Source organism: Prionailurus viverrinus, chromosome E1 (assembly GCF_022837055.1).
Source record: "Prionailurus viverrinus isolate Anna chromosome E1, UM_Priviv_1.0, whole genome shotgun sequence".
In the NCBI taxonomy this organism is placed as follows: Eukaryota; Metazoa; Chordata; class Mammalia; order Carnivora; family Felidae; genus Prionailurus; species Prionailurus viverrinus.
Window position 1 is genome coordinate 47,452,488 of NC_062574.1, and position 12,833 is coordinate 47,465,320.

Genomic DNA, 12,833 nt, shown 5'->3' on the forward strand with positions numbered 1-12,833 from the left:
ATGGGTGGGAGCAAGGGCAAAGCGTCCCAGCGCCAGGAGGGCCCCAGGAGACCGGTCGCAGGGGAACAAGAGTCCCCGTCGGGCAGCGCCCACTGTGCGCCCAGCCAGGAAAGCGGACAGGGTCGCCGTAAGGCCCGAAGGACCAGACCGGTCTTGGAACCGGTCACTGCGGGAAGCCACAGGACCCACGCTGGCCGCGGGAAGCCCACCGCAGAGCAGAAGGGCGGCTGCAGACGGTCAGGGGCTGGGCCGCCAGCAGAGGCCCAGGGGAGACTAGGCAGTGCGCGGCGTCGGGGACGCGGATCTAAGGAGAGCCGGGAGCCCCGGGAGGACCGTGGCGGGCGCCTGGAGGAAGAGAGTCTCTCCCGAGAAGGGACAACGAGTGAGCTCTGCCGCCGCAGGAGGAGAGGAAAAGGGCGGGGACCCTCGGCTCGGCAGGGCTGCCGGGAGACTCGGAGCCTGCATGGGGACACGTCGGGTGGAGACGGGGGCAGCTCTTGCCCGGACAGCGAAGCCCGCGAGGCCCAGGAGAGCGACAGCCAGAGCACTGGGGCCCCAGAGCTGCGACCCAAGCCGGAACAAAAGGACACGGTCCCGGGAGACACCCAAACCGAGTCGGAGCCAGACCTGGAACCCGGCGAACGCCCCAGCAGCGACGGCGGGGGCAGCGCTGAACTCCGGAGCCGGGAAGGGTCGTCGGGGGTGGGACCCCAGGGAGAGAAGGAGGATTCCGGGACAGTCACGGAATCGAGTCTGGAGGGGGCCGGACCTGGAGGGGGCCCACGGACAGCCCCAGGAACGGCGAGCCAGGCCACCGAAGCCGAAGAGACTAGGCCGGGCAAAAAACCCAAGGCCCCCAGGCCCCTCGAGGGCAGCCCAGAGTGCGTCTCCCGGAGCTCGAGGGCTTCTCGGGACCCCAGGCTGGCCCGGGACACAAGAAACAGCGAGGCGCGGCCGGAGGCTGAGTCGCAGGGCGCCGAGCCGGGAAGAGCCGAGGCCTCCGGGACTCGGCGCCTCCAGGTCGGAAAGGCGGTGGGGGAGGTGCAAGTGGCGGCAGGTGAGAGCGAATCTGGGGCTGGAGGGGGAGACGGGCCCCGGGACCCAGCGCCGCTGGCCGCCCTCGTGGCGCTCCGCAGGCTCCGCGTGAAATCCCCGGCAGGCCCCGCTCCCCAGGCCGCCGCTTCGGCTCCCCGCCGCGCCGGCCTTAAAGAGCGGCTGCGGCGCGTGGCGCGCGCCCTGGGTCTGCTGCGGTGGCTTTGGCTGCGGCTGCGGCGGCCGGAGGGCGAGGGCCGGGGGGCGGGGTCGCGGGCGGCCGAGGGGCGGGGCCGCAGGCCGGGACCCAGGCGCCGTCTCGCGCTGCGCGTGGCGGGCGTAGCGAGACTGGGGGCGCGGCCCAGGCCTCCCCCTGGCGGCGGCTCGAGCTCCCCACAGCCTTCGAAGAGCCCAGCTCCCGAGGGCCCTTCTGAGGATGAGGACCGGACTCCGGATCCCAAGTTCGCGGTCGTGTTCCCCAGGATGCACAGGACCGGGAGGGAGTCGAGCAGTCGGAGCTCAGAGGAAGCGTCCGCGGACGCCCCAGCCCGGGGGGGACGCGTTTGGCCTTGTGAAGGGGCTTCGGGGGACAGGGAGGGGCGCAGGGCGAGTGGAGAAAGTGTGGCCGGGCCCCGCCGGGGCTCTCTCCTCGGCCCTGCTCCCCGCGACGAGCCCCCACTGGACGAGAGCGGCTCCAGCAGTGAAGCGGGGCCGGAAACCTTAGAGGCCGAGGCTCCGGTCCACTGGACTCAGAGCTCAGAACCCCGCGAGGACCCCGGACTTGACACCGACGACGCGCTGCTGCCTCGACTCACCTTGGAGACGCACCTGCGGTGGGAGAGAAGCCCGGGCCCCTGCGGGCCTCCGAGGGGGCGGTGGGTGCCAGAAGATGAGGCTGAGGAGGCGCTGGAGAGGGACCTGGAGCTGAGCCTCGGGCCGGGCCTGGAGGTACCGCCCTCCCTGGGAGCGGAGGGCAGGAGCCTTGCGGAAGGCCTGGAAGACACGGACGACCTGGCTCGGCTGCGGTGAGCAGGCGCAATTCCAAACCTGTCCTGTCTGGGTCAGAGTTCCTCATATGTCACCCCTACCTCCATTTTTATAAATTGTATCCTCAGAGACGGTATTGTAACTCACAAAAGGTCTTCCCGCGGGAAGAGGGGAAGAGGCGGGTGAGGGGTGAAAATCAGGTGCCCCCGCCTGGGACTTTCTTCTCTAACTGGCACAAAGCTGCCCTCTGGGTCAGCGGCCTGGTCCTGCTTGTAGCCCCCATGGAGCGGGTAACTCACTGAGCGGCCACACCCCTGTGTTATGGTCGGGGGCTCAGGGAGGATGCACGACTTGCCCAAAGTATCTCTCCATCCGGTGACAGCGCTAACCTAAGACCTCCTTCTGCCCCCCCCCCCCCATTCCCTGCCTCTCCCTCCTGCTGTCCCCACAGACCAGTGTGTAACAGCTCTGTGCTGCTATGCCTCAAGAAGAGGTTTCACCTGGGCCGAATCTACGTACGGGGGCACCTGGGGAGGGTGGGTGGGCTGGGATTGCCTGTCCCCTGGGATCAGAGGGCTCTCTGGCACTTCTAGAACTTCTCCTTCCTTCTACTCCCTGGGCTGGGTGCTGAACCCTCTCTGGGGACCTGCAGAGTGGGGGGGGGGGGTGCTGGGGGGCTGGGCTGGGGAACACAGCAGCCCCACTCCATTTGTAGCCCCTGCTTCCTCCATGCTGTGACGACAGCATCTGTTTTTTTCCCCAGACATTTGGGGGACCCTTTCTGCTCTCCCTGAACCCCCGCCGGCCCCTGCCTCTCTTCTCAGCTGAGGTCCTGGCCAGCTACCACCCCAAGAAGGCCCTTAACACCACCCCGTACGTGCCTTTGCCCCCATCAACCCTCTGCTCACCCCCTGGGCGGCTAAGCCCCAGCATGTGCCACTGATTGAGATCCTGGGGACCGAGGGCATGTCCTGCCTACGTGTAGGAGGGCCCAAATGCCCATCTCTGGCAACCTCATTTGCTCCCACCCTCTTCCCTCAGACACATCTTCGCCATCGTGGCGTCAGCCTATCGCTTGTCTCAGAGCACTGGGCAGGGCACATGCATTCTCCTCGGGTGAGCGGTGGGGCCCTGCTGAACCTACGGGCCACTCTGAGGGCTGGGAGGCAGGGACGTGGGGTCTGCATTTGAAGCTGTTGGCCTGGTGCCCTGCTGGGTGGCACCGCTAGACTTTGTAAGGGCTGTGCTCCTGGCTGAAGTCACCGCACGTGCCCCTTGACTCTGGCCTCTTGGCATCATCCTTCTCCTTGGTCTCCATGCCCTGGGTCTACCTTTCCACATTTCCAGGGGTAGGAATCACTTTCAGGTAGGCATGCCCCAGTTCCTGGGCTCCATGGGGTGTCCTATGTGCCCCTTCCTGAAAACCCTGTCAGCCCCTCCCTCCCACAGTGGGCACAGTGGCTCAGGGAAGACAGAAGCTGCCAAAAAGATTGTGCAATTCCTAAGCAGCCTGGAGCAGGAGCAAACAAGGGACAGAAGATGTCAGGTGAGAGGCAGCTGGGCATTTCCCAGGGTCCAAGAGGAACCATCCTTCTCCTTTGGGCCAGGTGGGCGGTCTTCAGGCCTCTGGCTTCTCCTTGGGGGCAGCCCCAGGCATTGCCTCCTGGAGGGCAGGGTGAGGTGGGGTGGGACTGACCCTCTCCAAGGACGAGCACAGCCCCTAGGCACAAAGCATCCTCAGCTGGGATGCCTGATCATGGACGCGGCTACCACTCCTAGGGATACTTGAGTGCCCCTCCCCCATGCAGCTGGACGGTGTGCTGCTGATGCTTCGCAGCTTTGGCCACGCCAAAACAGTCCTCAATGCAAACGCCAGTCGCTTCGGCCAGGTCTTGCGTCTCTGCCTGCAGCGGTGAGTTAAGGGGGTCCTGGTGGGCACAGGGGGGCACCCACGATCAGTTCCCTTTACTGGGAACCAGAGGCTGCTGCCCTTGGGTCCAGCCCATAGTGGGTCCCATTCTGAGCAGGGCCCCTGGGTCACATGCACCCTGGGCACCCCCCGCCCACTGTCCCGTGCCCACAGTGGGGTCATCGTGGGAGCTTCTGTGTCACATTATCTGCTGGAGGCCTCGAGGGTGGTGTTTCAGGTAAGACCCGTGCTGCTGCTCGCCTCTCTCCAGCTTCCCAGAGTGGGAGAGGGAGAGGGGCCATGCAGGGAGTGTGGTTGCTAACCCCCTTGCCCCCCACCCTGCATCCCTGCCTTTCCCAGGACTTGTCCTTGCTCCCCTGAGGCACAGGACCAGAGCCCTGCTCCCCCTAAGCCAGTCCTTCTCCCCAAGGCCCAGGCTGAGCGGAGCTTCCATGTTTTCTACGAGTTGCTGGCGGGGCTGGACCCTGTGGCACGGGAGCAGCTCTCCCTGCAGGGGCCGGAGACCTACTACTACCTGAACCAGGTGGGGGCGGGGCTTGCCTGGGGAAAGGTCTGGGAGCAGGGGCCTAAGGAGTGGCCGGAGTGGAGGGAAGCTATGGGCTGTCAGGCCCTGCCCCCTCACCCCTGCCCCCTCACCCCTGCTCCCTCACCCCTGCTCCCTCACCCCTGCTGTGCTCTGCAGGGCCAGGCCTGCAGGCTCCAGGGCAAGGATGATGCCCAGGACTTCAAAGGGCTTCTGAAGGCCCTGCAGGTGCTGGTCACGCGCCCTGAGGAGCTGACCGCCGCCTGGGCCATGCTGGCCGCCATCCTGCAGCTGGGCAACGTCTGCTTCTCCTCTTCAGAGGTGGGCTCCCGCTGTGGCCAGAGGCCAGTCTGGACGCGGCTTGTTTGCACGGTCAGGGCAGTCATGATACCGAATACCTGTGGGCCTCCCTCCAGGCCTCACGGCTGCCCTGGGAAGCAGGCGGGTTCGTTGTGTAGATGCGAGAACAGAGACCTGGGTCGTCTATGCCAGTGCCAGTGCCACCAAGCTGCCACCCTGGAAAGGGAGACCTGCACTAACTGAGTAGCTCCTATGTGCCTGGCTCCGTCTAAATCATTTTATATATTTGTTTTCTTTTTCTATTTATTTATTTTAATATAATTTATTGATTAATAGTGTGCTCTTGGTTTTAGGGGAATGTTTATTTATTTATTTTTTTAATTTTTTTTTCAACGTTTATTTATTTTTGGGACAGAGAGAGACAGAGATGAACAGGGGAGGGACAGAGAGAGAGGGAGACACAGAATCGGAAACAGGCTCCAGGCTCTGAGCCATCAGCCCAGAGCCTGACACGGGGGGCTCGAACTCACGGACCGCGAGATCATGACCTGGCTGAAGTCGGACGCTTAACCGACTGCGCCACCCAGGCGCCCCCCTAGGGGAATGTTTATTTTTGAGAGAGAGAGAGAAAGAGAGAGAGGGACAGACACAGTATGAGCAGGGGAGGGGCAGAGAGCGACGGAGACACAGAATCCAAAGCAGGCTCCAGGCTCCCAGCTGTCAGCACAGAGCCCCGCATGGGGCTCGAACCCATGGACCGTGAGATCGTGACCTGAGCTGAAGTCAGACGCTTAACTGACCGAGCCACCCAGGCGCCCCTCTATCTGTTTTCTAATTCGGTTCTCACGACAACGCTGGAACTTAGGGTCGTTGTTTCCCCTTTAACAATAAGACAGTGGAGGCTCAGAGAGGAAAAGTCTTGCCAGAGCCAGCCAGCTAGTGAGGAAGTAAAATTAGGACTCGCACTCAGGGCCCCAGGCTCCAGAGTCGGCTCCTACCTGCCCGGAGCTACCTGTGGGATGTGGCCATTCCCCCGCAGAGCTGTTCCTGTTCCCTCCCTTCTCTGTCCAGCGGGAGTCCCAGGAGGTGGCTGCTGTGTCCAGCTGGGCTGAGATCCACACGGCAGCCCGGCTGCTGCTGGTGCCACCAGAGCGCCTGGAGGGGGCTGTCACCAGGAAGGTCACGGTGAGCCCCGGGGCTCCTCAGGAGGCAGGGCCAACCCCCACCACCCGCAGGCTTGGTGTGGGCCCGTGTCAGCCTCAGACCTGATGTTCTGCATCTACCTACCTCCCCTGCTCTCCAGGAGACAGCCTATGGCTGGGTCTGCAGATCTCTGCCGGTGGAAAGCGCCATTGATGCCAGGTGGCCCCAGGGGTGGGAGAGAGCCATAGCCGGGCCCAGCTCGCTACTGCACTGGCTCACTCACCACGCCCACAGGGACGCCCTGGCCAAAGCCCTGTATTCACGGCTTTTCACTTGGCTTCTGGGGAGGACCAACGCGCAGCTGGCACCACCCGGGGAGGGAGAGAGCATGGACACCGTCACCGTCGTGGACGTCTATGGCTTTGAGGTCACCCCTTGGGGTGGGGCCCAGGACCGGGTGCCCACCTCATCCTGATCATTTCTGGGGTCAGCTCTCCCTGAGGGTGGCACTCGTGAGCTCTTGCCTGCCTCGCCACGAGACAGGACACAATCCATGGGTGTGGCCTTTCTGCCCTGCTCGGTCCAGCCCTGATATCGCTTCTGGAGAGTTCTGTCCTGCTCGGCCTTGCTGAGTCTCACAGGAGCCTCTAAGGCAGCCGGGAAGGCACAGGCCCTAGGATGGGTCTCACCTCCTGTGCACCAAGAGGAGCAGGAGAAGGGACAGTGCCCTGAATGGCCCTGAGTTTTCATAATCAGGGAGGAGGGGGCTTGGGCAAGAGGAGGTGGCCTCTTTCCCTGGTCGGGCACTGTTCACTGCTCCCTGCTCTCTCGTCTCCAGCGTGCCCTGGGGGACCATGCCCTCTCTGAGCAGGGGATGCTTGTGGCAAGTGTGGGTTCTTGTGTGTGTGTGTTAGAGCGTGGCAGGGCTCTCCGTACAAAGCTGCGTGGAGCGGGGACTCTTCCGGGCTTATGAGTGAAGTGCTGGGGGGCACAGAGGAAGGAGCCTGTAATCCTTATGGGAGGAATGCTGGAAGGTTTCCGGGAGGCAGCAGCCTGGGGCCCTGTTTATGAGGATGTGGGATTCTGAGAGCCAGCGAGCTACTGGGCCATAGGAAAAGGCACCTTCCAGGCCACAGGATGGCTGTGACCAGAGGCCTGGAGGCTCACAGTTGTGCTGAGGCAGAGGGAAGGGTGTGGACTGAGGCGTGGGCACTCTCTGTGCCTAGGCCTTTGGACTTGACCCTGGAGGTTGCAGCATCAGCCCCCGGGCACCACTCCTCCCTGAGTTCTGGGAGGAGAATGAAGGACACCAGGCCCACGTGCAGCACCGCCCCTCACGGCACCTGCCCCATGCCCCCACCTCGTGTGGGTGCCCACCTCACTGCCCACATGCCCCTAGGCCCTGCGGGTGAATGGCCTGGAACAGCTGTGCAATAACCTTGCCAGCGAGCGCCTGCAGCTCTTCACCAGGCAGACGCTGCTGGCCCAGGAGGAGGTAAGAGGAGCTGGGCCTGGCGGTGGGAGGGGGCACCCAGGCGTTCCCAGAGCAGAGGCCATCCTTGGGAAACCGAGGGCGCTGAACTGAGAGCCCTGCCCCCAAGCACCCCCTGCTGTGGGCCATCTCAGCCTTCCTGGGCCTCCTTTTACTCATCTGTACAACGGGAGAGCCACCCCTGCTCTGGCTCCGATGAGCTCCCCCGTGAATGTGGGCATGCCCTGTGACTGGCCCAGTGCTGGCTGTTCCCAGGAGGCCTGTCAGCGAGAGTTGCTGCCCTGGGTGCCCGTTCCCCAGCCTGTGAGGGAGACCTGCCTGGACCTCCTCGTAGACCAGCCCCACAGCCTCCTGAGTATCCTGGATGCCCAGACGTGGCTGTCCCAGGTGAGCCCCCAGTGGTAAGGACGAGGTGGGGGCCCTAGTGGCCAGGCCAAGGCCATCAGGGTCTCCCAGAGGAGCAAAAAGGTGATGGGGTCCAGAAACCCTGCCTATAGCCTCTCAGCAGAGCTTGGGAAGGCAGTGGGCGAACTAGATTCAAATCCTGTCTCTGGGTGACCTTGAGCAAGATACCTGACCTCTCTGGGGTTCTTCAAGTTCTTGCTGCAGAAGGGGCAGGGTGGTGGCGACTGCACAGGGCCTATGTGGGGCCTGTAGGGGTCCCTCAGGCCTCCAGCTAGTAGAGGGCAAGCCTCAGGGCTGGGGTACAGCCATTCCACAAATACTGATGGACCCGGAAGGGATGCACAGTCCAGGCAGGGTGACGTCACGTGCAAAGGCCTGAGGAAAGCTCATCTCTCTTATCAGGCCACAGACCACACCTTCCTCCAGAAGTGCCACTATCACCATGGCAGTCACCCCTGCTATGCCAAGCCCCAGCTGCCCCTTCCTATCTTCACCGTGAGGCATTACGCTGGGACCGTCACCTACCAGGTATCAGGGTAAATCAGAGACAGACTCCTGTGTGAATCAGTGGTGTCTGCTCCCCAGAACTGAGTCACCAGACAGGTAATAGGAGCAGGTGAGGGGAGGCCCCTTCGAGGGCTTGACTGTTAGGTTTCTACCTGTGCCCTTGGCGCTACGCAGTGTTTTCTTTTTTTAAAAAATATTTTTTGAAGTTTATTTATTCATTTATTTATTTAGACAGGGAGGGGCAGAGAGAAAGGGAAAGAGAATCCCAGGCCCGATGCAGGGCTTGAACTCACGGAACTCAGGAACCGCGAGATCGTTACCTGAGCCCAAACCAGAAGTCCAACAGTCAACTGACTGAGTCACCCAGGCGCCCCAATGCTACACAGTTCTGAGCGTGACTTACTTACCTCAGGCTGAGCACGATGGGGTAGAGGCAGTGGAGGCCTTGGGAACCTTAAGACCAGGAAGGGCAGAGCAGGCGTGTGGGACCTGGCTCTGATAACCTCAGGCTGTCTGTTCCTCCTTTTTTTTTTGTAATGTTTGTTTATTTTTGAGAGAGCACAAGCAGGGGAGGGGCAGAGAGGGAGGGAGACACAGAATCCGAAGGAGGCTCCAGGCTCTGAGCGGTCAGCACCAAGTCCAACGCAGGGCCCGAACCCATGAACCGTGATTTCAGGACCTGAGCTGAAGTGAGACACTTAACAGACTGAGCCACCCAGGCGTCCCTCTGCTTCTCCTTCTGAGCCTTCATTCTCTCAACTGTGAAATGGGAGTGGGAATCTGTCCTATAACATTGTTGTGAGGATTGAATGCAATAATGTGGAAATGGTCAGGCAGCTGCTAGATGCCCACCAAAGGCACCCTCCTTTCCCCCTTCTGAGTTTCACAGAGGCTGGGTAGGGGCCTGGTATATAAAAGGTAGGACCATGTGACTTGTTTGAAGTAGGGCAAGTCAGGGAAGGCTTCCTGGAGGAAGTGACATGCTTTGGTTGTAGAAGAAAACACAAACTATCCAAGAGTTACACAAACCCAAGGGACTTATGTCAATTATACCTCTCCCCGCCACCCCCCAAAAAGCCAATCATGTCTGGGAAAAAAAAAAAAGAAACACAGGGAGATTGAATAGAGAAAAACCACAAACTATATTGAAACTCACAAAAGAAAATCTGAAAAAAGAGGGTCAAACCACATTGCTGGTGGGGAACCCTAATACCGTTCCTCCTTTCTCAGTTAATCTAGAAAAGCAATACAATTCCAGACAATACCCCAGTCGGGTTCTTATGGGAGGAGGAGGAACGAATTTTGACAAAATTATTCTGAAGTGTTACCTGAAAAAGCATTGCATGAGAATAGCCAATAAAATAATGAAAAACAGAAGGTTAGGGAGGAATTTGCTCTATCAGATATTAAAACATAGTCATTGAAAGAGTATGGTATTGATAAGGAACAGAGCCATCAATGGAACAGAATTGTTCCAGATAAGTGAGATCTTAGTGTGTGTGTGCATGCGCGTGCACACACACACACACACACACACACACACACACACAGTGCTTTTGTGTCTGACTTCTTGCACTAAGTATGATATTTTCCCAAGGTTCATCTATATTGTAGCACGTGTCTGATTTCCTTCCCTTCCATGGCTGAATAATAATCCGTTGTATGGATGGACCACATTTCATGTATCTGTTCATCAGTTGATGGATACTTGAGTTTCGGCTTTTTTGGCTTCTGTGAATAACGCACGGCTGTGCGAGTCTCTATTCGAGTCTCTGCTTCCAATTCTCTTGGAGTATGTACCTAGGAGTGGAAGACCTGGCTCAAAAGTAGTTCTAGGTTTACTTTTTTTCAAGGAGCCGCCAAACTGTCTTCCTCAATGGCTGCACCATTTCATATTCCCATGAGCAGCGCGTAAGAGCTTCAGTTTGTGTCCTTGCCAGCACTTGTTATGTTCCGTTTTTAAATTTTTTATTTTTTTAAGTTTATTTATTTGTTTTGAAAGAGAGCGTGAGCTTGAGCTGGGGAGGGGCAGAGAGAGAGAGAGAGAGAGAGAGAGAGAGAGAGAGAGAATGAATCCCAAGCGGGCTCCACACTGTCATCACAGAGCCGGACGCAGGACTCGAATTCACAAACTATGAGATCATGACCTGAGCTGAAATCAAGAGTCAGATGCTTAACCAACTGAGTCACCTGGTGCCCCCTTATTTTCCATTTTTTAAAATGATAGTCCTCCTAGTGGGTGTGAAATGGTGCCTCACTGTGGTTTTGATTCATGTTTCCCTAATGGCTCATGATGAGAATCTTTTCATGTGCTTCTTGGCCAGTGGTGTGTCTCATCTGGAGAAATATCTATTCAAGTCCTTTGCCCATTTTCGAATTGAGCCGTTGTTGTTGTTGTTGGGTGTAGGAGTTCTTTATATAATCCGCATATTAATTCCTTATCTGATACATGATATTTTCCCCTACTCTGTGGGTTGTCTTTTTGTTCTGTTATCTTTTGAGGGGCACCTGGCTGGCTTAGTCCATTGAGCATCTGACTCTTGATTTCCACTCAGATCATGATCCCAGGGTCTTGAGATCAAGGCCTGCATCAGAGGTGCACTGATCGTGGAGCCTGCGTAAGAGTCTCTCTCTTTCCACCTCTGCCTCTTCTCCCTGCCTTGCACATGCATGTATGCACTCTGTCTCTCAAATAAGAATAAATAAAACAAAAATGTCTTTTGATGCACGAAAGTTTTAGTTTTTAAATTAATTAATTAACTTATTTAGTCGTCTCTAAACCCAACATGGGGCTCGAGCTCACAACCCCGAGATTAAGAGTCATATCCTCCACCGACTGAGCCAGCCAGGTGCCCCACAAAAGTTTTTAATTTTGATGAAATCCAGTGCATCTATTTTTTTTTTCTTGCCTGTGCTTTTGGTGTCCTATTGAGCAAATCATTGCCAAGTCCAATGTCAGGAAGCTTCTCCCTGTGTTTTCTTCTAAGAATTTTAGAGTTCTAGGAGTTCTAGGTCTTACATTTAGATCTTGTTTTTTTTTTTAAATTTTATTTATTTATTTTGAGAGAGAGCAAGCAGGGGAAGGGGCAGAGAGAAAAGGAGAGAGAGAATCCCAAGCACGATCCACGCTGTCAGCACAGAGCCAGACGTGGGGCTCGAACTCACAAACCGTGAGATCATGACCTGAGCTGAAATCAAGAGTCCGGCGCTTAACCGACTGAGCCACCCAGGCTCCTCTTAAATTTAAGTCTTTGATCCATCCATTCATTTTGGGTTAATTTCTATATCTGGTGTGAGATAAAAGCCCAGGTCCATTCATTTGCCTGGGGATTTCCAGTTTTCCCAGAGGCTCTAGTTGAAGAGACAAAGGAGGCCCTTTAGCTCAGTGGGGAGAGGCTGGGTTACGTCACCAAGACCCCAGCCTCCACCCCAGCCTCCCTCCTTGGCTTCCCCTCCGCTCCCCACATTGTCTCTTGCAGGTTCACAAGTTTGTGGACAGAAACCGGGATCATCTTGACCCTGCCGTGGTGGAAATGCTTGCTCAGAGCCAGCTCCAGGTGTCCCTGCCAGCCTTCTCTGGGCCCCCACCCCTCCACACTGTGGCCCCCACTCTGCCCCGGACACTCTTGCCCAAGGGGCAGCCCCTGGCACTTTGGACCATGGGCTGAGCTCTCCAGGGTCTGGATGCTACAGACTGCTCCCTGCCCCCAGTTCTGCAAAGACAGGGCTCAGGCCCACTCCAGTCCCGCAAGGGGCGCAGGCCCACCCCAGCTCCGCGGGGACGGGGCACGGGCAGGGCTATGGAGAGGCCTGGGGGGCAAGCCAGCTCAGCCTCCTCTTGCCCTGCAGCTGGTGGGCAGCCTGTTCCAGGAAGCAGAGTCCCGGTCCGGGGATGGGCGAGGCAAACCCACGCTGGCGTCTCGCTTCCAGCATTCTCTGGAGGACCTCCTAGCCCAGTTGGGCAGGTGAGAACAGTGCCCCCCCATAGGAGACCCCAGGGAGTTGAATGGAGGGGGGCTGGTCTATGCCCAAATGACCCCCTTTTCTCCCATCAGGAGCCATGTCTATTTCATCCAGTGCCTCAACCCCAACCCGGGAAAGGTGAGCTCCCCTCCACCCCATGCATGGCCCTGGAGCCTTCCCATCCACCTGCCCCGCCTTTCTCAGTGGCCCCTGCAGCTTTAAGCCCCAGCTTTCATTGGCTCTTTCCCACGGCCACAGCTTCCGGGTCTCTTTGATGTAGAACACGTGGCAGAGCAGCTGCTCCAGGCAGGCATCCTGGAGGCAGTGTGTACCCGCAGTGCCAACTTTCCTGTGCGTGTGCCCTTCCAGGCTTTCTTGGCCAGGTAGGGCCCCAGGATGGGGGCGGCCAAGGGCCCGGGGACCTCCGGGCCCGGACCCACAGGGACGGCTGGCAGACCCGGGGTTCCTTTGGGGCGGAGACGGACCCACTTTCTTAGGGACCTTAGGCCTGGCTTCTATCCTCTTCCTCGAGCTGTTCTTTCTCCTTCTCT

The 12,833-nt window shown here is 58.6% G+C and overlaps 1 protein-coding gene across 1 annotated transcript in view; it reads left to right on the plus strand.

The window, feature by feature from the left end:
* MYO15B (myosin XVB) overlaps positions 1 to 12,833 on the plus strand; it is a 32,538-nt gene continuing 19,705 nt past the window's right edge. Inside the window, exons 1-19 of the mRNA XM_047831849.1 lie at positions 1 to 2,057; positions 2,471 to 2,534; positions 2,783 to 2,892; positions 3,061 to 3,135; positions 3,469 to 3,565; positions 3,828 to 3,931; positions 4,103 to 4,166; positions 4,359 to 4,472; positions 4,632 to 4,793; positions 5,844 to 5,957; positions 6,076 to 6,134; positions 6,210 to 6,342; positions 7,315 to 7,410; positions 7,663 to 7,794; positions 8,215 to 8,340; positions 11,799 to 11,876; positions 12,169 to 12,284; positions 12,375 to 12,420; positions 12,541 to 12,665. Coding sequence (XP_047687805.1) covers positions 1 to 2,057; positions 2,471 to 2,534; positions 2,783 to 2,892; positions 3,061 to 3,135; positions 3,469 to 3,565; positions 3,828 to 3,931; positions 4,103 to 4,166; positions 4,359 to 4,472; positions 4,632 to 4,793; positions 5,844 to 5,957; positions 6,076 to 6,134; positions 6,210 to 6,342; positions 7,315 to 7,410; positions 7,663 to 7,794; positions 8,215 to 8,340; positions 11,799 to 11,876; positions 12,169 to 12,284; positions 12,375 to 12,420; positions 12,541 to 12,665 — 3,872 coding nt within the window. The remainder of the gene's footprint in view (positions 2,058 to 2,470; positions 2,535 to 2,782; positions 2,893 to 3,060; positions 3,136 to 3,468; positions 3,566 to 3,827; positions 3,932 to 4,102; positions 4,167 to 4,358; positions 4,473 to 4,631; positions 4,794 to 5,843; positions 5,958 to 6,075; positions 6,135 to 6,209; positions 6,343 to 7,314; positions 7,411 to 7,662; positions 7,795 to 8,214; positions 8,341 to 11,798; positions 11,877 to 12,168; positions 12,285 to 12,374; positions 12,421 to 12,540; positions 12,666 to 12,833) is intronic.